At 38.9% G+C, this 26,976-nt stretch overlaps 1 protein-coding gene across 1 annotated transcript in view; it reads right to left on the bottom strand.

The window, feature by feature from the left end:
* The window catches only part of htr2cl1 (5-hydroxytryptamine (serotonin) receptor 2C, G protein-coupled-like 1), a 31,973-nt gene extending 5,669 nt beyond the window's left edge, over positions 1–26,304 (bottom strand). The window contains exons 1-2 of the mRNA XM_042512686.1: positions 26,103–26,304; positions 11,434–11,634 (exon numbers count right to left, since the gene is read on the bottom strand). Of these exons, the coding sequence (XP_042368620.1) occupies positions 11,434–11,634; positions 26,103–26,304 (403 nt within the window). The remainder of the gene's footprint in view (positions 1–11,433; positions 11,635–26,102) is intronic.
* Positions 26,305–26,976: the final 672 nt, after the last annotated feature.

The following is a 26,976-nucleotide window of genomic DNA, read 5'->3' as shown; positions in this document are numbered from 1 at the left end:
CAGTCGGGACATCTCTGAGCTGTGTCATGCCCACAGTGTGGGCTGCCGTAATTCATTTAAGTGCAAAGGTACATCATTTTCTCCTGCGCAGCTGGTGCCCAGGCTAACATCAAAACACAATTTGGAGCAGTGGCAGCTCCCTTAATGCAATCGTTGCAATCGACTGCACAGACGCTGCCCAGGAGGATGAATTTGTTTGCATAGATTGTAAACATTTTACCTCTGTGGATGTCTAAATAACCTGTGATGTGCAAACCGTTGTGACTAATGAGACTGTCCGGGGGTCTGGATCGAGTCATGATTCATTCATACTGTTTCAAACAGTGCATGGAGGAGACTTTAAAGGGCTGGTTCACGCACACTGCAGGAAGTACAGTGCTGCGTCTCAAATTGGATACTTCTGTTAGCACAGTTATATGTAGAACCATGCGTGCACAATGTACTCAGTGGTATCATGCATGAATTTCGACAAGGTAGTATTATCTCAAATTTAACATGGCTGTGACTTGTCTACCTCTTTGGCATGGTGACTGATTCTTTGCTTTTGGTACACCATTGTGTAGGTTTGTGTTCGAGTGGAGATGATGGTCTTGCTATCAGTTTTGGTCCAGAATACTTTGTTAGTGACCCCTGACTACAGAAGTTGTTGTGTGGTACTTTCCCTGTGAACTGGTGTACTGGTTTTGATTTGACGTCATCTACAGCCTGCAGACATTATGTTGAACAATCACAGTTACTGTAAGGACTGTAAGACTTCTTTTCACCGAAGCACGCGCCTGCTCTGCACTGACTTCCTGTGAGGCCCCCGAGAACAAATTGTCACTGTATAATTCGCATTCTGGCGGTGTTGCTCCAAAATATATACGTGCTATACAGTGGCTGTACAATGATCACAAATCAAATACTCCAATTTTCTACAGAGAAGACTATGATTCAACATGCATAAACACTAAAGATGAGTGAGGAGACCGTTATCTGTCTCTGCATCTGAACTCAAAATGGGCGACGAAAGTGGGTGGTGTGCTCACATACAGCCGCGCTGCCTGCGATTGATCAGATGGGTGTATGGCCGGGAAATATGATACCGTGAAGATCGCTACCGTGCAGACTCAGGCTCCGAGTGACGTCACCAGAGCAAGACTGCAGCTGTCTCACCCGGGATATTTTAGCTTCATCTCTGTACTGTGGAGACGCGTTGACCATCTTTATATATGGTGTGAACGCACTCATGCACTCAAAATAGCAAACTTATGTTCAAAAGTATGTGATTTGAGACACACAAGTTCCAGCAGATGAAAGATGTTGCTGTTGATTTTTTTAAGTTGACATTTTTTAATGAACACTCAGCTAGTATGACCGAAGCAGAAATAATAAATAATCTGGCTGGCTGGATGCCACTATTGAAAAGTGAGATAAAATGTGTTTTTGTAGTTATCATGGACCAACCCTTGAGGTAGAGCAGTGCCTTATGGGTAACTTTTTGTGACATAATTTACAGTGTGTCTTTTGGCAGCCACACACAGCTTCTACGTCACACTTATCAGTTTAAGTTTTAAAATGCAGCAGATTTCACTGCCCCTGGTCATAAGAGTTATCTGCTGAAGCCAAAGCTGCTCTCCCACAACAGACACAAAACCGTAGAGCGCAGACACGCTCACTCTGTGGCGGGACGCAGCGTGGCTCGGCTGCAGGGCCGCTGCTGCTGGAGGAAGATATTGTACCAGCAGAGAGGGATCTGCAGAATCATCAGGGTGTGAGCTACTCTAAAAATGTCACTCCCTCGTGAGCGCTGCACACCTCTGTGAACCCAAGAGCCGCCACCAGAGACATGATCAAGGAAGTTACTTTACACGCCTCATAGGTCATGAAAAATAATGGAGGGAATAGGAAAAGTAATAACGAGAATATAAAAAAGAGGTTTTGATTGCTTTAGATAAAACAGAGAATTGGCATACTGTGCCACAAAATAACATGATCACTCAAAAAAATCTAACGCACATTTTGTCATTAATTTCTCTGATTGAGACTACCTCGTTTAGCTTCCTTATTTTCTCCCTCCTTTTTTCATTCACTCACTCTGTTTCCTTCCATCCCTTCCAGTTTCCTTTATCCCTGGACATTTTAGTTTTTGATTATATCTAATGAATACCCCTCTGCTAATTTTCAGGTAATTCTTTTGCAATCAATGGGACATTTCATGCCAAGTTGGTCACAATGTTTTTCCTGTGCTTTAAAAAAAAATCAAACCAGTTCTTTCAGGTGTCAGAGGCTTTAAATGCTTATCAAAGGTGTCTGAGGTGTCTGGGTTAAAGCTAAATTTCAAAAGATCAACAGTGACCATTGCAGAGAGATTTGGGTAAACAAAATCCAAAAGTATAGTGTTTACAATGTACAAAAAGATATATAATGTCCTGTTATTTAAGCTGCAGTGGTATGGGATCTGATTGAAAACACCTCTACGTCAAACAGAGTGTTATCACACCAGAGGGAACGCCTGCAAGGATCTTCTGCTGGATGTTTTGTTGCTAATCCTTTTGCATTGATCGCCGTAAGCCCTCTCAGACCTCAATCACAGCAGCATGTAGCCATGCAGAGCCTTTAAAGGGGTCAAGGAAACGTCAGCAGGAAAACACGGGATTTCTTACAATTCAAAAGCTGCTGGTTGTGAAGGCCTGCAGAGGGAGAAGAACGAATGCTAAACTTCACCTGGTTTCTGAAAGTGTTGATTAACTTTATCCGTCAGTACTGATCCAAAGTGTCACTGCAAAACAACATTCAAGTACTCTGTTGTTTTAGTTCAATTCAAAAACTGTATGTGTTTTTTTAGTGATATATATCAGCACCGCTTGTTCTTGCTTCCCTGCACACATTTTATGTTTTTTCCCGCACTGATAACACCAAAATAAATTCCTGTATGCTTATTATACATGGTCAACAGAGTGAATGTGATCTTGAGGAGAGATAGTGACTGTAAATATTAATTTAGAGGTGCAGGGTAGGGACTGTACACAAATTAGTCCAGGGGAGTGGAGCTCAGAAAAGGGGGCATGTATTGGACTGCATTTTTTTTTTTTTTAAGTCAAGGTTAGGATACACATAAAATATTCATATGCTGGGGAGGGTCCAAGTCAGGTTTTGAAAGTCAATGTTAGGATCCAAATAAAATATTAATAAGTCTGGCAATTTTAAAAAGTGAAATATAAGTTTTAAGTCTACTTCCCACCTAAATAATTTTCACACAATCCCTTGGCAGCTCAAATGCCAGAGTTTTAAAATGTAACTTTCTGTGGGATGAAAAGTTACCAAAGTGTGCAGCAGATTTTTTATTTAGGCAAACACGTTGAATCTAGATTAGTCACGATGTGATGATTTTACATATAGTTATTCTGCCTTGCCATTAAAAGATTAATTGGGTGCTTTTCTGACAATAAATGTATCTATCGCCTGGCACCTCTAACAAACAGTATTCGTCTTCCAATTCACATTTCATGCATATTTATTTAAATGTGCTAATTTAAATGTAAATTTATGACAGCTTTAGCAAACAATGCAATGGGGATATGACACCACTGACAGGCAACAGCAACTAAGGGACAGACTGTGTCTTTGATTAAAATGATAAATTTCTCTGGGTTTGAACAAAGTTCGGGATAAGATAGGTATACAACTCAAAAAATATGTAACATTGGTCTCGTGGTTTTTAGACATTTTAATGCAGAAAGGTTACATATCATACTTAAAAGTTGGACTATGCAACTTTTACACAGTGGCCACTGCAGCCACAGGTAACAGTTACAGGAAAATGGTAAATGCTAAAACAATGTAGCACAAAAAGTGTCAGCTACAAAGCAGTAGCATCTCAAGTTTGCATCTTAATTTTGCTTTAGGAACTGGTCATGCCAGACCAAGTAGTTGCAAAACACCTTAATGTATAGAAATGAGCAATAATGTGTTTAATTACATGTAAATTCAACTTTTTATTTGTAAGCGGAAGTCTGTGTTATTACCTCTCTGAAGTTTCATAATTTCTTTACGGCAGTTTCACAAAGGTTTGCTGACAGATGTTCTCAAGCTAATAAACACGTCTGCAGGGTGTGATGTTGATGAAGAGAGTAATTGTATACTTTAAAATGCATAACACAAAGAGAATAAATAATGACATCCATCTGCTGTTTTTCAAGTTTAGCCCAGCCAGGTGAATCTAAATGAAAGCTACGATCCACATCACTGATTTCATCCCCTTAAAGCCGTTTGGCTTGTAAAGGGGAGGTATGAATGAATCAGTGGAAAAGTGAGGAATTTAAGATTATTTCCAGCACTGACTCCACTGAGACATGGCGTGGGCACACAGGGCCTGCCAAGTGTCACTGTGGTTAATTCAGACGCTGATGAACAGAACTGTAGAACTCATAATTAAAACTTGAGTCAGAAATAAATCAAATTAAGAATTGAGACTTTACTTGAATGCTGTGTAACTTGTCTCACTTAAGATTTCTTGACAGCAAAGATATTCAAGTGTCCCGTTTCGACAAATTTTGACTCTGATGAAGGAAGATTTAAGGCGAACTATTGTGCTCATTTTTATTGGTCGATGTCTTCCGTATCTGTCCTCTCTGCAACTCTGCAGCATCATTGCAGTTGGGAAATGACTAAAACAGAGTATAGCGGCGTGTTTTACTGTAAAAACTCACAAAGCTTTTAAACCAGCTTAAATCTTCAGGAATCTGCAATATCTTGGAAACAAAATTACACATTTTCCTGATGTTAACATATAGCTACATGTAGCAGTGTACTTGCAGCCGCTGAATGTCCACCAGAGTATAAAGGCACTTTACCAGTAAAAAACTTGAAACCAAAATCTTCACATTCTGTCATGTTCTAACAAGAATATTACCCAAAATCAAGAAAAAATACAACATTGGAAAGCAAGATTTCATGTTTCAGTGCATTAGCATGTAGCCACAAGTAGCAATGTACCTGCAGCATTGCTGCACTTTCTACTGTAAAAATAACAACAACAAAAAAACAAACGCCTCTAAACCCAAATCTTCATAACTGGACATGTTCCAGCAGGAATATGATCCAAACGTTTGCATGTTTCCCTGCTGTTAGCATGTAGCTGCATGTAGCTACATGTAGCAGTGCACTTGAAGCTGGGTAAGTATAGCGCCACTTTCTACCAATAAAAAAGTTGCCAATAAAAGCTTCTATACATGGACATGTGGATACACTGATATGTTCAACAGGAATGTGGTTGGAAATTGGGGGAAAATGAACATGCTACATATAGCAGTGTACTTGTGGCTGGGAAATGACTGTACCCGAGTTTAGTGGCCCTATTAACCATGAGAAATCAGCAATAAAAGCATCTTGACAAAATCTTCACACCTGGACATGTTCCAGCAGGACTATGATCTAAAATCATGGAAAATTTAACACAACCACCAACAAAGATTACTTACTTACATGTAGCAGTGAATGCTAAGTAATTCAAACATTTGCAGTAATATGCCTGTGGCACATGACCATATACAGGAATCTGTGAATTAGAAAAAAACTTTAGAAAGAGAGTTTTAAGAAAAGTCTGAAGCCTGAGGTTTTTGCTCACAGGATGACTTTTACCTACATTTAACTCGTTATTTGAAACTTCACGTTCAATGTAACCACCCAACACTGTAACATTATATAACTGACAGAAAATATGGATAATAAGGAAAGCATAACAGATGCCCTTGAATATCTAATGACTGCAAAGCAGTCAGTATGCTGTGCTCCAGTATTTTTCGTCCTTGATCTGAGAATCCTGATTCAGCTGCACATTTCTAAAAGATGAACCCTGACTTTGACTCATCCCAAAAGACTTAAAAGCAGCTCCACTGGCAAGTACAACATAGGCCTGTAAAAGTGCGGCCAAAACACGCCGAGGTAATTTGAGCATGATCGCCACTCTGCATTTCAAATTTGTCACCAAAGAGGAAACTGTTGTGCCTGTATTGGTACTTGAGTTGAGTCAAGAGCAGATGCATCACTTCTAAGTGGTCTGAAGAGGAAAAGGGAGGAAACCAACTAGATACTAAAAAGAGGCTGGAAATCTCTTCATGGTATGTTAATACTGTGCAGCACATCTTCTGTTGGATGTTTCCCTCGCTAATCCTTTAGCATTGATCACTGTAAGCCCTCTCAGACCTCAATCATTGCCGAATGTTGTGGTATTGAGGGGTCAAGGAAATGCCAGCAGGAAAATAGGGATTTCTTACGACTTAAAAGCAGCCGGTAGTGTGAGCTGTGGTATGTTGAGGTGTCAATCATCTCCATCTGTCAGTGGTGCTTTCAAGAAGTAATCTCTTGCAGAAAAACAAGTTAACAACAGATGGAGAAAATGGACTTCTAAGGAAAATCTCACAGTGTCGGTGAGTTGGATGACGGTGCATTCATTGTTTAGGAAAAAGCGCAAAGAAGAAATGCTGCAGATTTTCATTATAATTGTGCCCCAGGAGGTACATCTGCAATCACCAGGGGGTACTTGGAAAAGTTAGCTCAGCTTATCGGTGTGAGGCTGATTTTACAGTATATTTACTGTCTTATATTTACAGTATATTTACTGTCTTTCTCTCCAACCTGAGTTAGTTATAGCTTAAAGCCAAGTGTCCGTGTGCGCTTTAGCTTTCTTGAAAACCACATTTTTAGCAAGCAAGCAGAAAAGTTTCGATCTAAAACCGATAGCATAACGGAATGGAAATTGACTAATGACACTGAATGAGTCGCTTTTGATTCCAAATTTGAACCTCATCTGAATGTGGGAATAATTTCAATATTCAAACTGTAATGACCTGTCCAAAGTCAAAATTTTGAGTTTATAAATGCAACAGATTAAATCCACATAATTTAGCTATTCGGTTCAGTGTGCTTTGGTGCCGAATGAAGATCTTTGAGCTGGCAAAGATGCTGTGAGAGGCCAAAGAGCCATGTCGACTGCCAACATACAGAAATACAGAATTCTGCGCAAATATGACTCTGCTAGCATCTATAGCCCATTGTTCGCAAACTGTTTGCAAATTTTTGGCTATTTTGATCTCAACCAACATATGATACCTAACTTTACAATAAGTGAGCTTTTATTCTGTTCAGCAATAATCCAGATATTTACCAAATGTACAGCGTAAGCAGTTGCTATTAATTTACAGCCAATCTTATTGCAGAAATACAGAAATATACCATATTCTGTTTTACAGTAATGGGTTGTCAAGTCATTTTACAGTATGAATACTGTGAAATTATGGTATATTGCTGGCATCTGTGCTGCCAGCTCTTTACAGTGAGATTATTTACAGTTGGGGCGGTGAGTTAACAGTAAATCCCTTTTACAGTAGGGGTCAGATTAAAGAAATACATATCCTAAATATAGGAATTTTCCTGGGAGATTTCCTGAGGGGTTTATGTGCTAATGCAATGACTTGGAGTACTTACTGCAGAGTCAGAGGATGTTACACTAATGATATAGCTCAGGCTCTGTATGTGTATGCACAAGTCTGCTGGTGTGTGTGTGTGTGTGTGTGTGTGTGTGTGTGTGTGTGTGAATCAAGACATGGGGGCCCTCCTGGGTGTTAAAGGGCATGAAACAACATCAACAGGAGCCGGAGGTCAGACAGTCAGAAGAAGGTCTGAGAGGAAAGTTTTAAAAGTCATCTGATCCCTCAACACTTTCCTCAGAGGGAGGCACCATTCTCCCTCCAGAACACACACACACACACACACACACACACACACACACACTCAACACACTGATTACCCCAGGCTATTATACGGCTGAAAAGATTGCTCTAACAAGGGAGGAAGGGGAGGAAGGGACTCCAGTGACAAGTGATCAGGGAGGTTAGAAACAGGACATAAAGGAAATTATAGTGAAGTAACTTTTGCTCTCTAGGATCGATGGCTGGGATTATGATGTAAGCGATTATTTGAATGTCAAGAATAAACCTCAAGATTGAGAAAACATGGACAGTATCCGGTTTCATGTTTACTGAATATTTTCCAGACCTGAATGACATTTTTTGATGGAAAGATCTGAAAGCAATTACTTAACATCCCTGTTCAGCTGATGCTGTGCTGATAGTAATTATTAATTGTCTAGTCTTGTCTTTAATCTCATTTAAATTACCTCATTGTCTACATACCACTGTAAAATGTCACAGCAGCGAGTTTCTTTGCATGGCTGGTTCGTTTTTTCTCTCTCTTTTTCTCTATTTCTCATAATTTATATGCTTGCTCTGAATATTAATTTAAAGTAGAAAACTAATTAATCAAAATTAAATGTTATTAGACATGAAAATTAAAATGACGGATACTATAAGATTATGAAAGAATTGTTAGGACCTTGTATGCAATTTCCATGGACATGGTCCTAAAAACAAGAAAGTCTAAACTTCTGAACAAGATGTCCTTAAAGTGTTAAAAAAAAAGAAAGTATTTTCCCATGACAACTCATCTAATTGCATGAAATGATGAAGATCATATGATATGACTGAAAGCTCCACCACATCAAATGAATGGACCTTAAGGTGAAATTTTTTTCCCTAAGACTTCTGATTGATGGTTCAGCTATTATCAAGTCTTACAACCAGTTTCATTCTTATTGTAAACTTAAATAAATGGAAATTTCTGTATTTTTTGAACATGGACCCTATTTTGCCATGTTTTTGTATCTAAGTGATTCATGAAAACAGCCAGCCTGCAAAACAGGCTACGATGTAACTACTCTGGACAGGTGCGCCCCTTTAAGTACTTCCATTAAAAGTGCTTATTTTTACCACCGACAGGCTCAGATAATTATCATGTACATTAAGTGTCTTCAGCACTTTAACACTTCTTCAGAACGTCTCGTTCTGCAATCTTGCATGAGGTGAAAATGAAAATTGTTTGAAACATTAGTGGGAGTTGGAGCGAGGAATGCTGGGAAGAGTTTGTTGTAATGGAATACAGACAATGTATGTTACTCTTACCTAAAAGACTAGCTGATTTCGACTATGTAGAAAAGTCTGCAACAACATGATTAGATAAGATGAATATACAACAAGACTTCTCCTTTATCCAAAACAAGCACTTTTAATGGACTTATATTGATGGTGCACTTGTCACATATAATCTCAAAATGTTTTTGTTCCAATTAGTCACTCAGAAATAAAAACATGGTTAAATGTGGTCAAGGGTAAAAATGACCAAAGTTTTCCCTTAAATAATCTTAAAATATTAACATGAAACTATGAAAACAATCATAAAACAGAGGTTGATATACTTCTGCATATACATGAAGCCCTGCAGGGCAGTGCCAGTGCATTTTACATGATTTCCTATAATATTTAACTTAAATATGAAGCCAAAATCCTAGTTTAAGATTTTTCATTCAGCCTCATTAATCTGAGTTTCCTGTCCAATTCACAACATTAGTTACTCAACAAAAAGTCACATTAACATTAAATGTATAGGCTGCAGTATATATGTTGTTTAGTGTCTGTGTGTGCAGCATTTTATCTCTTGGCTATTGCTAATAGTTGCCATTAATTTCAAGATAATATAATTCATTAATTTGCATAACTGTTTCTGTAAGTGATAAAGATGAATATGGAAAGTGCTGCGATCACCTTTGGGGATTTTAGAGGTATGTGATGCAAATCATTTCCAACTGTAACAGTGAGCTGTCAGACGCTCTGAGCGTCAACAAGCCGACTGTTTTCCCAGTGATTCACAGAGTCAGTAGGTGTGCTGGGCGGACCTTCGGAGAAACTGCCAAGGGATCCTCAAAAAGTCATTAAATTTAATAACAGCCATCAATCTGCCAGCTCTCTGTGTGGGTCTATAGAGGTGGACAAATTAACAGCAACACTGTACACAAAAAGGAAATCCAATAAAACATCTCAAATCCACTGTCAGAAATGACCATAAAGATCAATCAAATCGTCTCTGACACGAGAAACAGAGGTCCCATACTAGAGTGAATTCACACAAAATACAAAAAAACCCCAATCCAATACAGTGGCAGTAAATGGAATGATGTGGTGCTAAAAAAAAACAAAAAAACCCCAAAACAAAACAAGGGCGTAATTCCATTTTTATACTGGGTGAACATAAATGAAAAGGGGGTTTGGGGGTCAACTGCCAGAAAATTTTAAGCATCAAACACTTAATACTGCACATTCTGGTGATTTTTATGCACCAATGATTGCATTTTCTGCCTCAAATCATTGTGTAAATGTCTTCAATTCTGTCAAAATAAAAGTCCTCTGCTACTTTCGTGTTTTTATTGGGGGGAACAAATGCAAATGTTATAAATATCTATGGCAATGTGTCATCTTTGCCCCTCCCAAAATCATCTTTGCTTAAAAACAACAAAATTTACAGATAAAAATTGATCAGCTTTCCAAAATAATATGCTGGTCAATCTGAACAATCCTAAAACCTCACTGTGAACAACTTCAATCTCTTTTCTGTTCTTTAAGTTACTAAGAAAAAGTCTGTAAAAGCTTCAAATCTGACGATAAAACATCTTCACAGGTATCTCAATTCAAAAGCTTTGCATGAATGAGACCCATTCTCATTGCCTTAATTAATTAAAAAAACTGCCCAGAGACTAATAAATTCCAACTGAGAGCAACTGGCCATGAAGTTATTAGTAGAGGTAAAAAAGTGCTCAAAAAATACAAATTTGATCTTTTAAAAGAAGTAAATTAAAGCTGTTCTTCAGTACTCCAATTTTCCGAACACAGGTTTACTGGTAAAAGAAAAAATATAGTAGTAGTTCAAAAAGTAGTTGCTAGATTATCCAGAATAAAAATGGAAATGTTTTTAGGTGACACATTTTTAAGTTATAGTTACCAACAACCTTTAAGAAAAGCATCATCTGCATAGCTAGATTCCAAAATAGTTGAAAAAATCAAACAAACAAGAAATGTCTTTTTGTGATTTGGATGAACTGACTCTTTAAGCCTCCATCATGTTTCAAATAGACAAAAAATCAGGTGTTTGTGTCTATTTTTAGCTGATTTTATGAATTACTGCAAATTTAAAAATAGAGGACATTTTTAGTGACAATGTGGCACGATGTGACTGTCAGAGAAAAGGTCATGACTACCTCTGAAATCAATATGCTTCTTTCTCTTGAAAGTGTCTCTGCAAATCTGGCCATAATGGATTCAGTGTAAACTAGTTGAGTATGCTTATGTGCAGTCTTATTCTGTGATATCTTATTAACATTATGCAAGGTGTTACTTTAAGATATATTCAGTTTTGGACTTTTTATGTAGAAAAAAAAGGTTCATATCATTATTCTTATTTGGAATGCAAAACTTTGAAGCTAAATGTTTCAAAACTGCTCCAAATGCAGATAGAACCGGCAAAATCTTTTAACACATGAAACAGTAAAATAAAATGTATTCTGACCTATAGAAATGGTCCAGACGGCGGCGATCTTCATCATGGCTTTGGTTCTGGAGTTGAAGCGGCTGTGCTCTATTGGGTTGCGGATGGCGACGTACCGGTCCAGAGAGATGGCACACAGGTGCATGATGGAGGCGGTGGAGAACAGAACGTCCAGGTAGATCCAGATCGGACACAGGGCGCTGGGGAGAGGCCAGGCGTAGTCTGGAGGGAGTAAAGAGGTGACAAAAGGCAAAAAATTAAGGGTTGAGGGACAATGTTTTATTGCTGATGATATATCTCTTTTGATACGCAGCTGATAAGCAGTGATGCAGATGTGTTTAATCTGTTTGGAGGGCCACGCTAAGTGAAAGTCATCACGGTCAGCCGAGTGTGAAGGCTTAAGATGCAGGTCGACTAAACTTAATTAATTAGAGTTCATCAAAGTGTAGCACACTTTACAGGCACTAAATTCCCCAGCTCCCATGAGTAATCAGGGTAAAGCAATAGTTTGATTATAACATTTACAAGTATTACTCTGATAATCATGATTAAGATCATTAGACCCCCATAAGAAATAGCAAGAAAGAAATTAGTAAAAATCTGCAAAAAAGTAAAAAAAAAAAAAAAAAGAAAAGGTAAAAACGAACAAGGAAATGATTTGAAAATAGTGCTTATAAATAATAATGATTGCAACATAATTTTACATGTAATTATAAATACAGTTTTCTGAATATTTTTCTCAAGCTTTTTAAAAAACTATTTTCTAAATCTACTAAATATGAAAAACATTTCCTGGTAAGTTACTTTGTGCCTTTCTCTCATGTTTTCAAATGAAAACAAACCAATTTGCTCAGGGTTCAAAGGTTTAAACTCTTGTGAAAGGTGTCTGAATGCAGCACAAGAAAAGTTATGTCACTCCAGGTTTCAAAGGTAGAAACAACTCAGTGTTAACTTTTGTTTTTGCATTAGATACAATCAGCGGCCTCCTGGGTGAAAGTCTTGTGCTTTTTGACCAATCCATCGATCCATCCTGACTTCCAACCTAAATAGACTGTGTTGCTCTTTATACTATGTCACCTGACTTCCCTGGTTTTGCTTCTGTCATAATTGCTATGGCCACAAGAGTTAACTTAATAGCACAAATGGGTCATAAGCAGCTTTCACACACAACTTATACAGACGTTTTTCAAGGGAGGGCTGTTTGGAAGGTTTGTGTGTGTTTGTGTGAAGTTGCTTAAAGTTTGCTCTTTTTGAAAGTCTCAAATTTTGGTGCAACCTGCTGATTCTTTCAAAAGAGTAAAATGGAAATAATGAAACACAATGCTGATTGAGGCTGATTATAATGATAAAGATTAATGTGGCACAAGTCTGCACCCACACTGGGAAAATGGGAGTCATTAAATCAGTCTGTACATGTTTTTCAGTTGTCAACCAAAGACTTAAAGCAATAGTTTCCCCAAAAAATCAGAAATAGATGTTTTTTTCCCTTACCTGTAGTAATATTTATAAATTTAAATTGTTTTGACGTGAGTTGCAGAGTGCTGAAGAGATCGGCCGAAGAGAACTCACAACACAACAATCAACATTGATAAAAAGCACTACTGGTAAGAGGAAAAATGTGTATTTTTTGTGACTGAACTGTCCCTTTCAGGTTAAAAGATAACATTTTTCTTAAAGCTGATGAACAAGTACGACACTCACTGCGGTTCCTGAACTGAGTCAAATTTAGATCTGTTGACTCAGTTCAGGAACCGCAGTGAGTGTCATACTTGTTCATCAGCTTTAAGAGAAATGTTATTAAATAAATTTCACAGTTTGTGAAGCTAACAAAGATTTGTCATTTTTTGGTGACTCTCTGTTGGTACCCGACGGCGCAATACCTCTTTTCCCTGCCCCTCTACATGGAGGTCAAAGGTCACAGCCAGACATACTGTGATACCGTGTTGAGCTGGTAGTGAGTCAGCATCTTGGCTCACTGCTCTGCAGGGGGAACAGTTTTGGTCATGGGGAATAAAATCAGCCTCAATTATCTCAGCGCTCGGCCAGTGTGCCGACTGGGACGATGGTACAGAAGCTGATGTAACTAACAGAAATACAACTGGGAGCATTTTGGCAGAGAATTAAATCAACAGGTTAACCTTTCCTTAAACTGGGTAAATTAAAGAGCTTGCTTGGAGAGTTGGCCGCTAAGCAGGCTAAAATGATATTATTTTACCCACCAGAGGGAAAGGTAATCGAAGGAGAAGAGCATATTTAAAGGGAACCTCTTATGCTAATTTTAAGGTTTCCACAACAACATTTTTATTTATTGTTCAAAATACACCTTTTTCCTCATACTGTCTGTGCCGTAACTACATCCACCCTCTGTTTGACCTTTAACCATCATTGCAGCTGCGAATGACAGTAAAGAAAGAAAAGCGACACTTTCTACCATGACAAATTAAAGCTTCACAAGACAGCTGGAAATGTTGCAGCAGGAGTATGATTCAAAATATTTCTGTAGTCTGATCCATAGAAAAGTTGCCATGCACAGATAAAACAGAAAAAAAAAAAATTCTAAAAGCTCAGCCTTGAATTTTTTCTGTTTTTCAAGAATGGCTTCAAATTTTACCGTTTTGGATCTATTTGTTCTCTGAACATAGAGATTGCTAAAGTGGTCCAAGAGCAATATCTCAAGGAGATAGAAAGGTAATTTTAAAAGCAATCAGTCTCCCGATTTTGCGTTATCCACAGCCTTGCAGTTTTTATCAGGACAACTTTACAACAAATTTGATTCATTTCATTGAACAGCTGCGCACAGCGCACTGATTGCTCAGCTCCTCTCTTTCTCGACCTCTCTTTGTTTATCATGACACTGCTGTGCCTGTCACACACACACTGACAGGGAGAACCGTAAGCAGCACGAGGCAAATTTTACACAATGATTATTAGCAGGTTTAACCACTGAACTGAGCCATCTCGGTGTCAAACGCAAACGTGTGAGACCACTTTAGAACACTTGACACATTTTATTGTAGTGACTAACTGTTGGAACTTTACAACTTTACAAACTGTTAATGTCACAACTGCTGTCAAGCTGTTGGAGGCACACTGGACTCTCTCTCACCTGATGATGAAGCTGTGAGGCGCACAGCGCTCTCACTCGCTCATCTGTAATGTCGCCTCCCTGTAAGATCACTGTCTTTACAATCATCGACTTCCCTGTTTCTAAATCTTTCTGACTGCTCTGACTTACAGGCTGTGTCAAAGAAAACCTTGGACAAGGTAAAATTTTTTAAATTATCTGCTTCGTTTTACACCAATACTGGCTCTGATAATGCACTGTAGCATGATGTGCATCCTATGTAATTGTAATAAAAAACCCCAACTCTTTATATAAAACGATGCCTAAAAATATTGTAACTTTCATCACAACTTTTTAGAAAAGCTGCTGCAAAATCAGGCACTTCAGGCTGCAACAGTCACAAAAACAGCCCGTAAAATCCTGGAGGGACCAAGCAATTCAGCTTTAATAGTATATAACATGAAAAAAAGTCTATTCAAAACAATCCCTGCTATTTATAGATTTAAGAGCAGTGTTACTCCAAACTTGGAGACATGGTCCAGCGAGAAGCATTTAGTGGCATCTAGCATTGAGGTTGGAGAACGAAAAAACTTCTCCTGTGTGCCAAGCATGTAGGAAAATGATGGTGGCCGACATAAAAACACAACTGACCCTTTCCGGAGATAATGTTTGGATTGTCCATCTGGGCTATTGTAGAAACAACATGGGCAATTCCTTGAAAGACAAACTGCTCCAAATGTAGATACAAACACCTCATTCCAAGGTATCCAAAAAATTGAGTTTCAGATGATTTTAGACTAATGAAAAAACATAGCAAGGAACATTTTATTCCATTCCTCCCAATAGATGCCCCTAAATCCTACACAGTGGACCTTTAATATCTGATTTGTTTGTATGTTTGAATCCTAATATCACACTGGTTGAACTGAAAACACATCTTCATAAAGAAACAAAATGACCTCAAAATGCTGTCAAGTATTTCATAAACAGTGTTTAACTGCAGACTTGAGTCTTTCAGTGTATTTACCACAAAATCCAACACACCCGCGAGCCAGCTGAGTAACACCTTGTGTGTGAGTGTGTGTCATGCAGTGCCCCCAATAAGTGTTTGACCTCTGAAAAGTTATGCAAGCTGCCTCCCACTCAGCGCACACACACAAGCAAGCGCGTGATTCACTCTGCATGCATCACATACGTGCTGCTCAACCTGCAAATCAGAGATGAAATTAAGGAGAGTGTGTGTGTGTGTGTGTGTGTATGTATGTGGCTGCAGGTCTTGTCCTCTGTGAAGAAAGGACTGTTCATATAAATAGCTGCAGGCGTTGAAAGACACAGAGAGACAGACATCGCAGTATATGCCCTCTTTAGAAAGCTGACACAGCTGGAAATAGGAGGGGTGCGATCACTTTCTAATGATGTTCTTTATCATATTTCATTTCGTTATGAATGTGGACAGGGTAACCTCGAGAGAGAATATCTTAGAGACAGGAGAAAAGAACTGTTCTAGAAGATTTTGTCATTTTTTTTCTCAATATTTAAAAAAACACTTTTTTCCACAAAATGTCACCTATGGTCATCAAATCAAATGTCTCATGTAAATATAGAGAGAGATAAAAAAATCATAAGATAAAACAATAATAAATAATTCTAAAAAGGCCCACCCAGAACAAAACATAAAAACAAACAAAAATACATATAAAACAAAACTATATTCCTACATGTATATGGACCGCAATTTACACTTGTTGATTTTGTAATTTTTAAACATTTTTACTTTGATTTTTTGGTTTTGAGAAGATATTTTCATGCTTTCTGCTATTTAAACTGAATTGCTATCAAAATTGTCGTTGTAGCTCATGGACAACTTTAACAATCTCTATGTTCACAAAGTGAACAGCAGTATCCAAAAAGATGATAAAATTTAAAGTCATTCTGGAAACCACAGATTATACTTAAGGCCAGGTTTTTTAGAATTACTTTTTACATTTTTCTTTACAATATCTGTGCATTGTAACATCACTATAGATAAAGCTAAGGAAAGACTGCAGTTATGATCAGTAAACTAGGCTTTTGTGTATGAAGAAAGCTGGAGGGATTTGAATTACAAATCCGTTGGCTATTTCAGCACCATGGACAGCACCATGGATTTATCAGTATTAGGAAACTGATATTTCAGAGACATGATCGAGGCCAAACACTCTGACCGGCACAAACCTCAGTCAAATAAAACATTGATTAGTCAGGCAGACCAGACTAATATATTCAACTAGACAACCTTCGGCCCTTGCACACTCCCTGCTCGAAGGGGATGGAGAGGGGGAATGGCAGGTTAACAAGGGTCATGCATTTTGATCATTCTGCTAACAAGGGGATGGTATCCCCCGTCATCTCCCCTCAAATCGCCTACTGATATAAGACATACTGCTTTTCTCTCACTAGAACAAGTCATGTGAAATTCCTTTTTTTCTGACTAATTTGTCAGACTGTCAATAAATAGCAAAGTCACAAACTCACAAAAAAGAAACAATAATGCCAACTCCTATTCTGGGTTAAAAGCAAAGGAGTGTAAATGAGTTTGATGACATAATTTAAAAACAGACATTGTGGGGGCCATCCTAACATAAGTTTGAGGGCTCTACCTGAGAAAGCTCAGTTGCCCTTTGTCTTCAGACTTGTCTTAAGGATGAAAAGATGCAACTGGTCAGTGGACCCTGATGGCCTCAAAGGGGCATAAGTTTGTTGAAGGTCAGAGATGTTTGGTGGAGCTAACCCAGTTAAAGCTTTAAGAGGAAACAATAAAATCTTAAAATGAATCCTAAAATGTACAAGGGAGCCAGTGGAGGGAGGTCAGAATGAGGGAAATGTGCTTTCGCTTACGTGTCCCTGTTTCCTGTTTAAAGACAAGCGGCAGCATTTTGGACCAACTGTCAGCGTGAGAGAGAGGCCTGGCTGACGCCAATCTAAAGTGCATTACAGTAATCCAAACAGGTTGTGACACATGCATGAACGGGGCGCTCCAAATCATTACAAGATTAAACTTAACCTTGGATAAAAGCCTCCGCTAATAAAAACTACATTAAAAAGCAAATTTCTTCTGTTTATCACGTTTAAAATCAATGCCCATTTTGACGCCAAAATCTCTCTATATATGTTTTTCACTCACTGACTCAATCTGCCTCTCAGAATGCAAAGATCTGATTGGCTAAGGAGCATCACGTGGGACGATTTTACACATGCAAATAAGCTGTTAGTTTCATGTTCGCTAAACCAGAACTACAAATGCCAATTTAAATAGAGGCGCTCCGTGAAAATATAGTAATTCCCAATAATTAATCAGTCACAGGTCAAGGTCTGGGATAACTGCCTGGGTTCAGACGTGGACCACAGTCCGACTTTTGGTGATGACTGGTGGAGATAGAGCGGGATGGCAGGTTAAGTGGGCACATTTAAGTCATTTAAATGTGCCTCCCTCATCCCCTCCTTTAATGGCCTCCTGCACATAGCTACATGACGGCACACCACATCCTGTTCTGGCCCTGAATGTTACCACTGAATGTACGCTGTCTGACTTCTCTAATATGAATGTAATTCCGAGGGAGACTGGACTGCAAAAAATATGAATTTGATGCATAATGCAGCAGCTGGAAATGCTAATAAGCCAGAGCACGATGAGGAAATCCTTGCAGGAAACTTCACACTGTAATGTAGAGTTTTATGAATCATGGAGGATTATTAAAGACTCCCTCAAATACAAATCAGATTTAAACCTTGTTAACAAGTCCATATGGTGTTTCTATAAGTTAAATCAATTTATTATTATTTTTTATATACACAGCTATTCAGGCAATTGGCAGTGGAAATGTATCCTTTTAAGAATTCTTCCCTTCACATACAGTACACACATGCAAAGAGGAGTTAATGCAGGGTATGCCGTGAATGGATTGAGCAGTTTAGGGGTTTGGCACCTCATCAGTGCCTATGAGGTGAACTGGCAGCTCCCCAGCTTGGCCCATATGGGGACTTAAACCTGCGACCCTCCAGTTCCAAAGCCAAGTCCCCATGGACTGAGCTACAGCCGCCCCAGAAGACATAACATGAGCAAAATAAGCAGTCAACATCATGGCTTAGCATTACCACTTTGGAAATATGATTTACTAAGACAGTCTCAAAAATACGGATTCAGACAGCCAGGGTTTCATAGGTCACATATCTAAGGAAGCAATCTGTCATCTTGTAAAACAAATATCAGAGAAGTTTCTCAGATATCACATTCACAAGAATGTGACAGATGAGGTCACAGTGACTTTGACCTTTGACCACCAAAATCTAATCAGTCCACCCTTAAGTTCAAGTGGACGATTGTGCCAAATTTGGAGAAATCCCTAAGGTTCTCTTGATTCATTGTGCTCAAGAGAATAACACAGATGCAAGGTCACAGAGACCTTGACCTTTGCCTGCCAAATTCTAATCAGTTCATTCTTGACTCAAGATGGATGTTTGTGCCAAATTTAAAAAAAAAATCCTTAAGGTGTTGCTGAGATATCCCACTCACAAGAATAAGACAGACAAGGTCACAGTGACCTTGACCTGTGATCACCAAAATCAATTCGGTTCATACTTGACTGCAAGTCGATGTTTGTGCCAAACTTCAAACTGATAACCTGAAAACAACTCCAGCCTCGGCTATCAAGGTGGGGAGGCATAAAAAATCCTCTAAATATATCATTTTGATTAACAAAGGTGAGTTTTAGAGCTTTAATCAATGCCAGGTGAGCAACTTTAACCTTGATTTTACATTATAAAAGGTGTCCTCTGTGATGTTATATGAGTCCAGGTTGCTCTAATATGTTCGAGGGTAAGTGGCAGCGAGCCACCGACCTGAGCAATGTTCAATTTACTGCACTATTCCCACTAAATGATCCATTTCTCTCTCGTTGTATTTCATATTAAAGCCTCTCTCATTCCTCTTTCTAATTCATTAAAGCAGCGATGACACAACTCATATTAATTTGCTGTCAAAGGAAAGAAGTCCAGCTTCAATGTGTGTGGATGTTTTTTTTACATGTGCGCATTGTCAGCGAGTGTTTCCAATTTGAGCCCCATGCAAAGAGATAGCCGTAAGCGATAACTTTGATTGAGTTGGCCTTGAAGGTCGTATACTTTAAGGCTGTGTTCCTGTGTGTGTGAGATCTACTCCAGGTCTAATTGAGTCTATGAGATCTCATCTCCCTCTCTGCAGCTATTGTTGCACCTCATTTTCTTCTTCACTTTTCCATATTGTCCTTTTCTCTTCTGTTTTTTTCCCTTTATATTAAATATTCATAGATATTTGTTTACTTTATATTTGGTGGTAAGACTCAAGGTGATATATATATTTTTTGTCCAGTTTTTTTTTAATGTCAAAAATCTACTGTTTTCCTCACTCTCCTCATATATTACCAGTGTTTAATTACCACTTCTTTGTTTTATCGCCATGAGAACAAAAAGCCAAGGGAGGAAAGAAGCCAAATAAATATAATTTCTTTCATTTGAAAATGTTATCTAATCCCTCTCCCTTTATGGCCACATATTGAATGAATGGAAGATGTCAGATTAGTGTGAATAATACAAACAGATATGGAAAGTTAAGACATTGCCGCACAATAAAACTTATTTTCTAGACACCTCGTTATTATGGGAGATCAAACTGCAATTTTTCTTTTTTTGTCTGTGAGAGAGAAATGCTGGAGTGTCGCAAAGGAAAATACCACTTTGCAGCAGCAGAATCTTCATGCAGGATTCAAAATGAATTGGGTTTTACAAGTTAGTTTTTCTGCGAAGTGAAGCAGCAGAAATCCACTTAATGAGCTGAATATTTTAAAGCTAACACCTTGCCCACATGCCCTGTCTCTTAGAATACAGTCTGCATTTGAAATTAAGCTACATGCTGTATGAACACCCTCAAAAGGAAAGACTTCCTGGCTTCATTTAGTTTAAAGAAACTGTCCTCCCAAAGCAACAACATAAGTCCTTTCAGCAATAGCCTAAAAACAATAAATGTACATCCACTTGACAAGGCCCTCCACCAGCCATGGTAATTATGGAGCAAAGAATTCAGGTCATGTTGTTACACAGTAACAAAGTTGGGGGGGGGGGGGTGTTGTGCATGTTTGTGTTTGTTTAACACATTTTTACTTCCATCTCTTCAAATGCAGCAGCTTTGTCTGTGGTCCTATGCTTTAAAAATCTACATATCCCTCAAGCATCAGTTTTGGATGTGTCAAATGCATACACTGTCTTTTCAAAATATTTCTTTGTGGGGCGGCCTCTAGCTCACCTGCTAAAGTGTGTGCCTCATATGCAGAGGCCTCGTTTCGATTCCAGCCTGTGGCCCTTTGCTGCGTCTAATTCCCCCTTCTCTCTCCCACATTTCCTGTCATTCTACAGCTATCCTATCAATAAAGGGAAAAAATCCTTGTGAAAAATAATCTTTAAAAAATAACTTTCTGTGGTCACAGGAAACATATAGGTTTCTGCACCAAAACTACTTAGTTAAATTAAAGTAACATTGACTCTTGGTTAAACAAAGGAGACAAACAGCAGTCTCCTGTGTGAAAGTCCTGTGTTCATAGGAAACATATAGTTTTAATTGATTATATGCTTTAAGTGTCATTTTACAAAATAATCTTTTGTGTTTATAGAAAATGCATGTTTCTGCAAAGAAAAAACTTACCCAGTGAGATTTAAGTGACGCTGACGCTAACACAGAACACAACCAGCAGTCTCCTGTGTGAAAGGTCACGGTTTGTTTGACCCTTCCACTATCTGACCTTCTCCCTACATAGACTTTTTGCTCTTCATACTATATCTGTTACCCTGAGTGTCAAACATTGCCGCTGATGGGTTTACATTGGAAATAGCAGAAAACCAGATGCATCTCATATTGGCACTAAAGAGTGCGCCTTGAGCGTCGGTATCAGAGGTATCCGAGATGCGTGACAAAGCATCTGTATTTGACGACCTGGGAATGACAAGTTGGTTTATTATCTTTCTCGCACTCTAGCATCATCTGCCCCTGTCATTTACACGCTGCACACAGACATTACATTGTGTTACATGACATGCAACGCAAGACACAGTCAGGTCAGTATGGCAGCGTGAACTCGGCTGAGGTCGACTGGAATTGTGACATTTGCAGAGATTTATTAGACAAGCATGATTTGTTTGGGATGATTGGAATAATTTTTCATGTCCAAAGAACATTTATTTCATTATTGTTTTGTTCTGGAGCCATTATAAATAGCCAGCCTCTGTGTGTGTGCGTGTGTGTGTGTGTCTGTTGGTTATTTTGGAAGCTTCGACTCCGCCAATTATATTTAATCATCATTCTGGTAATTCCAATTAAAGAAACTCAAACTTATTTGCCAAAAGCTCTGTCTGTGTGTGTGTGTGTGTGTGTGCGACAGCAGATTCTGTGTGTATATGTGTGTGCACGCGAGTGTGTGTGCACAACTGATAAAAAAAAGTTGCTAAATTACCATCCACATCATGTTTTATCACGATTGTCCTCATCATCATCACCATAATCATCGTCAAGTTAAATGGTGTGAGAACATTCTGTGACGTGCCTGTGTGTATATGTGTGTGTGTGTGTGTGTGTGTGTGTGTGTGTGTGTGTGTGGGTCTGGTCTATCACTCAGCCAGCCATGGCGATCAATGCAGTCAAGTAGCAGTCTGATGGATAACACTGCAAGTATAGATCCAGGCCGTGTGCGTATGCAGGGAACGAGTGTTCTTTTGAAGGTGTGTATCTAAATTACACACTGTCTATCTTCCCTGGTGTGTGTGTGTGTGTGTGTGTGTGCATCTGTTTGTGAAACCGAGAAAAGAAAAGATGGACTTGTCAGTTTTTTTGTTTTGCTGTTTGTTTGTGCGAGACATTGATTACTGCAGTGAGCAATCAGCAGCTCGAACCAACAGACAGACACAGAGAGAGCGTGCGAGTGTGTCCATTGACCATACGTGGCCCATTAAGCAGCAATCAACCTTGCCTGTCCTGTTTAGTATTCCTGAAGGATTCCAGCTACAAAGCAGAGACATGAATATAGTAACTTTGTCCAAGTTGTGCCGAGGATACAAAAGAGCTGCAAGGCAAAATAGAAGAAGAAAGAAGAGGGAATATAGATGTTTGATGTAGGTACTCTTTCCATACGTGTAGATCAATACCTGTATCTTTCAAGCTTGGGAAGATTTATTTTAGCATCTCTTAATCTGTTCATTATTATGTTTTTCTTCCGTTCTCTCATTCACCCCAAAATCAAAAATACATATTTCCCCTCTTAACTGTAGCACTTTTGATCAGTCTAGATTGTAAAGCTGTAAAGATGTCTGCTTTCTCTCCAATATAAAGGAACTAGATGGTATGCAGTTTGTGGTGCTCAAAGCGGCAAAAAAAAATCTATTTGAAAAACTCAACAGCGATGTCTCTTTCCAGAAATCATGACCTGGCTACTTAAGATAATCCACAGAGCTTGTTGGGAGCAGTTTCATGTCGGAACTATTTTCTTTGACCGAATTACACCAACCAACTGTATCACTGTGCAGGAGGAAGCCGCATCTACTGCTATCTTACCGAGCACAAATGAGCTAGCTAATGTTACAGCGTAAGTAGATGCACTCTTCCTTCTGTGCAGTGATACTGTTGGTGGGCGTCGTTTGGTAGAAAGAAAAAAGTTCTGATATTTAACTGGTTTCAATATGGTCTGTGGGTTACTGTAAGTAACCTGGTCATTATTTGTGGAAAGACACGTTGAGTTTTTCAAAAGTATTCATTGTCAATTGGAGCACTACAAGCCGAATGTCATCTTATACCAATATTTTTGAGAGAAGGCACATCACACTCGGCAACTCACACCAAAACAGAGTGATAAATACCACTAAAGATATAAGTAAAAATATTTCTTTTTGCCATCAAGATACAGAGACATCATAAAATCTGTTAAGCTCGAAATCTTGCACTACTGCATTTCCAATGATGCAACCCAGCACAGTTTTTACATAATGCCATTTGGTTGTCATTTGTCTTCTTATCCTTAAATCTTATTTCTACCATTCTCAGAAAAATATTGCCAATAAATGTTGTTAGACAAGAAGCCCCAGGAGCATCTTGTGTTCAGAGCTGTGTTAATACTTTTTATACTTGCAAGCAATTTAATATGATGTCCACTCTTAGCAAAAGGTCCAGGTAAAATTCATTGTGTTGATAAGCCTTCACAAATAAGGCACATTGTCTGGAAATCCTGACTAGTGTAACCAATGTGCTCAAAACCCCCAAAATTGAATACATTTTTGGCCTGTCAAGATATCATCTGTGCTGACTTTTCTGAATCTGTCTTTGTCTGCTGTCACACTGTTAAAATGGCACACACTTTCCTTCCAGGCAACACAGTTTGGCTCATTTGCCCAAACCGTTTGCACCCAAACTCAGTTAATTAATTAAACTTTTCTCAGAGAGATGGAAAAATGACCACAGGTGTCACGGGCTGATAACCACGGAGACTTCTCACATCACCGTCACTGTCAGATGCACAAAAATCTAAATCAAATCACGGATCATTTGGCACCAACCGAGCCAAAACGTCTATTTTCCATATTTGTCGGCCTGTCATGATAATGGCTGTGTCAACATATTCAAATTTGGCTGAACAGTGTGTGCTCTGTCATCCTCTGCCCTGATGTCCTCGCTCCTGTGCACTCCCAGAGAATATAGAAAAATACTGCATCAAATTAACTACTCATGATGGTGGCTGAAAATAAATGATATTTTTGACATAAGCATTCAATTTAGATTCAAATGTAGATAGACTTTAAAATAGTTTGTCATAGCTGCTATACTCAACATTTTTATAACATTTATGGGTCAAATGACGATGTGTAATATGAAAGTTTGGATGCATACTTGTCTAAAAATGTTGGGACATGACCTTATTGATAAAAATGATTGTCCTGTATGCAAAGCATTGTTTGGACCATGATGTTTTGACCACTTAAAACTGCACTTATCAGTACTTTTGATGACTTTATGAATATGAGTAATATGAGTATTATATGCATAATGAATCTAATTACTAGGTATGTAGTATGAGAGGTGTCACTTTCACCCACAGAGAATAGAGTGGTACAGGGATGACAGTGTGTTCACCCTGGTTCCCTCGTCAAAAAGCCTACGGGATTGGATTTTGGATTATTGCAGAAAATAAGCTTTGTGGAAAACGTTTGTTTTCCACAAAGCTACTAGACCCAAAAACTGCTCGACCCAGCTCATGTTTGTCTGCAGATTCACAAAAGATTTGCTTACTCACTATCAGCTCTGTGATCAGTTCTGTAAATGCGATATTTACAGGTACACAGTATGAAACAGTCTTCCTTTGATTTAATGTTTTTACTCAACATTGGAAAAGATATTCAACAGGCAGCCCACCGTATAACAACCCGGCATCCTATTAAGCTAATGTGGGCGTTCATGCAGAATCCTGGCACAGATATTGTAAGCAAGAACAGCAGCTGATAGCTGGTATGATATTGCAATTATCAGGATGGCATTCTCCGGCTCTCAAATCATTTGCAATGTAACAGTGAGCGATGTCTCAGAGAGGTAATAATCATTTCAACAATTGCACTGGAAAATGTTTTGAAATAATGACAGGGCACATGTCACAGTGTGCTGGCAACAGCTGGTGATTGGGTGGGTGACCGAGACTAGGGGTAGAAATCTTCAGCAAAGATTGTTTAAATATTGGGTGAGATTTGCAGCCACGTACCTGTCTTTTCAGGAGGAAGCTGTAATTAACAAAATCACAACTTAAAAGCACCTGTAACAGGTCTGTTTTCTTACTGAACTGAACAGCAATTGTGTGGGTAAAAGTGTGTCCCTGAATGATGCATATCTGTGTTTCTGTCTACTTAAAACTTGTTTCTGACAGAGCAAACTCAGGGGCAGAATGTAAATGCTTCCTATGTTTACCATTGAATGTTTCCAACCCAATCGCAAGAGAATATTGTCATTGAATATTTCTGCAAACCATGGATATGGTACATTTGCACATTATTATTTAGGGAAAACACTGTGGTTAATGTGTGATAATGTTTAGGCACAAAAAATGCTGTGTTAACGTTAGGAAAAAAACATGTTTATGGCTTTTCACATCACTAACCATGCTGACTGCTTGCTACAAAATGCAATATTTGGAGCCTAAGAAGTCGTAGGAAAAACAATGACACCACCCATGTCTAAAACCTAAAAGTCAATAGAAAAATACTACAAAACTCCCAACTGTGGAGCCTTTAAAACAAATGGAAATCTGCTTATGGGTCACTACAAAACTTTCAAGTTTATTTTACCTTAAAAGCAGATGGAAATGTACTGATGGGCGGCTACAAAACACCCACGTTTAGCGCCTAAAGTTGATGAAAAAATACCAATGGGTGGCTACAAAACACCCATGTTTGAAGCCTAAAAAGCTGATGGAGGAAAAAAAACAACTCATAGGTTGCTTAAAAACATTTAAATTTGGAGCCCAAAAAACCAATGGAAACACAGTAATGACTTGCTATACTGCTATAAAATAACAGAATAGTCAAAACTCACCATAGAGGATGTTGATGAGGGATATCGGCATGACTAGGATGCCTACGAGCATGTCCGCCACAGCCAGTGACCTCAGGAAGAAGTTGGTGGCGTTTTGGAGCTTCTTCTCCAGCGACACTGCCAGGATCACCAGGATGTTGCCACCGATCGTCAGCGCGATGATGACCAGTATGAGCAGCGCAGGCCAGTTCTTCTCCTTCATCACTGACCTACTGACAGACTCCTGGGTGAAATTGTCCAGACCCGCACTCATGGCTGCGGCGCCTCCACCACTGCCACCAAGCCCTAACCCCCATGACAGGGTTTGGTTCAGGTCCAGCGGGTTCATGCTTGGCCAAGCCATCCGACCTCCAACCTCCAGGGAGGAAGTTGTGGTGCTGAACCCGCCAAGAAGAGTCCTTGCTGGGCCTCCCATCTTGAAGAGAGACCCTTACCCTAATGGAGGCTGGTTTTAATTCAACTTCTTCGCCAGCAGAGGGAAGAAGGTGAAGAGAAAGATGCGCTCGTCATTCATCAAGACTTGTTTTAAGTATGCCTGCCAAAATGGATTCTTACTACAAAAAAAACACAATTAGATTTTGGAGGAAGAGGAAAAAAAGGGAGGGAGCAATTTTGGGGATGGGGAGTGACAGGAAAGAGGAGAGAGGGGATTGGGAGGACCTAGCTACAAGCGTTCTTGAGTTTATATTGTATTTCAATAAAGTCTTGCTAGCTGCAAACGGCCTCAAATTGTTCCCTGAGTTTTGAATCTTCCATTTCTTGCCAATAAACCATTGGCAAAGAGTTCTCACAGTGTGCACTGAGCCCAAATGTCCCTTGTTGCTTTGTGGTGCTCAGTCACATCCACCTCTTGATGGAAGAGAGTGTTTGAGAG

This window comes from Plectropomus leopardus, chromosome 23 (assembly GCF_008729295.1).
Source record: "Plectropomus leopardus isolate mb chromosome 23, YSFRI_Pleo_2.0, whole genome shotgun sequence".
Lineage (NCBI taxonomy): Eukaryota > Metazoa > Chordata > Actinopteri > Perciformes > Serranidae > Plectropomus > Plectropomus leopardus.
This window is presented reverse-complemented; position numbering and strand designations above follow the sequence as displayed.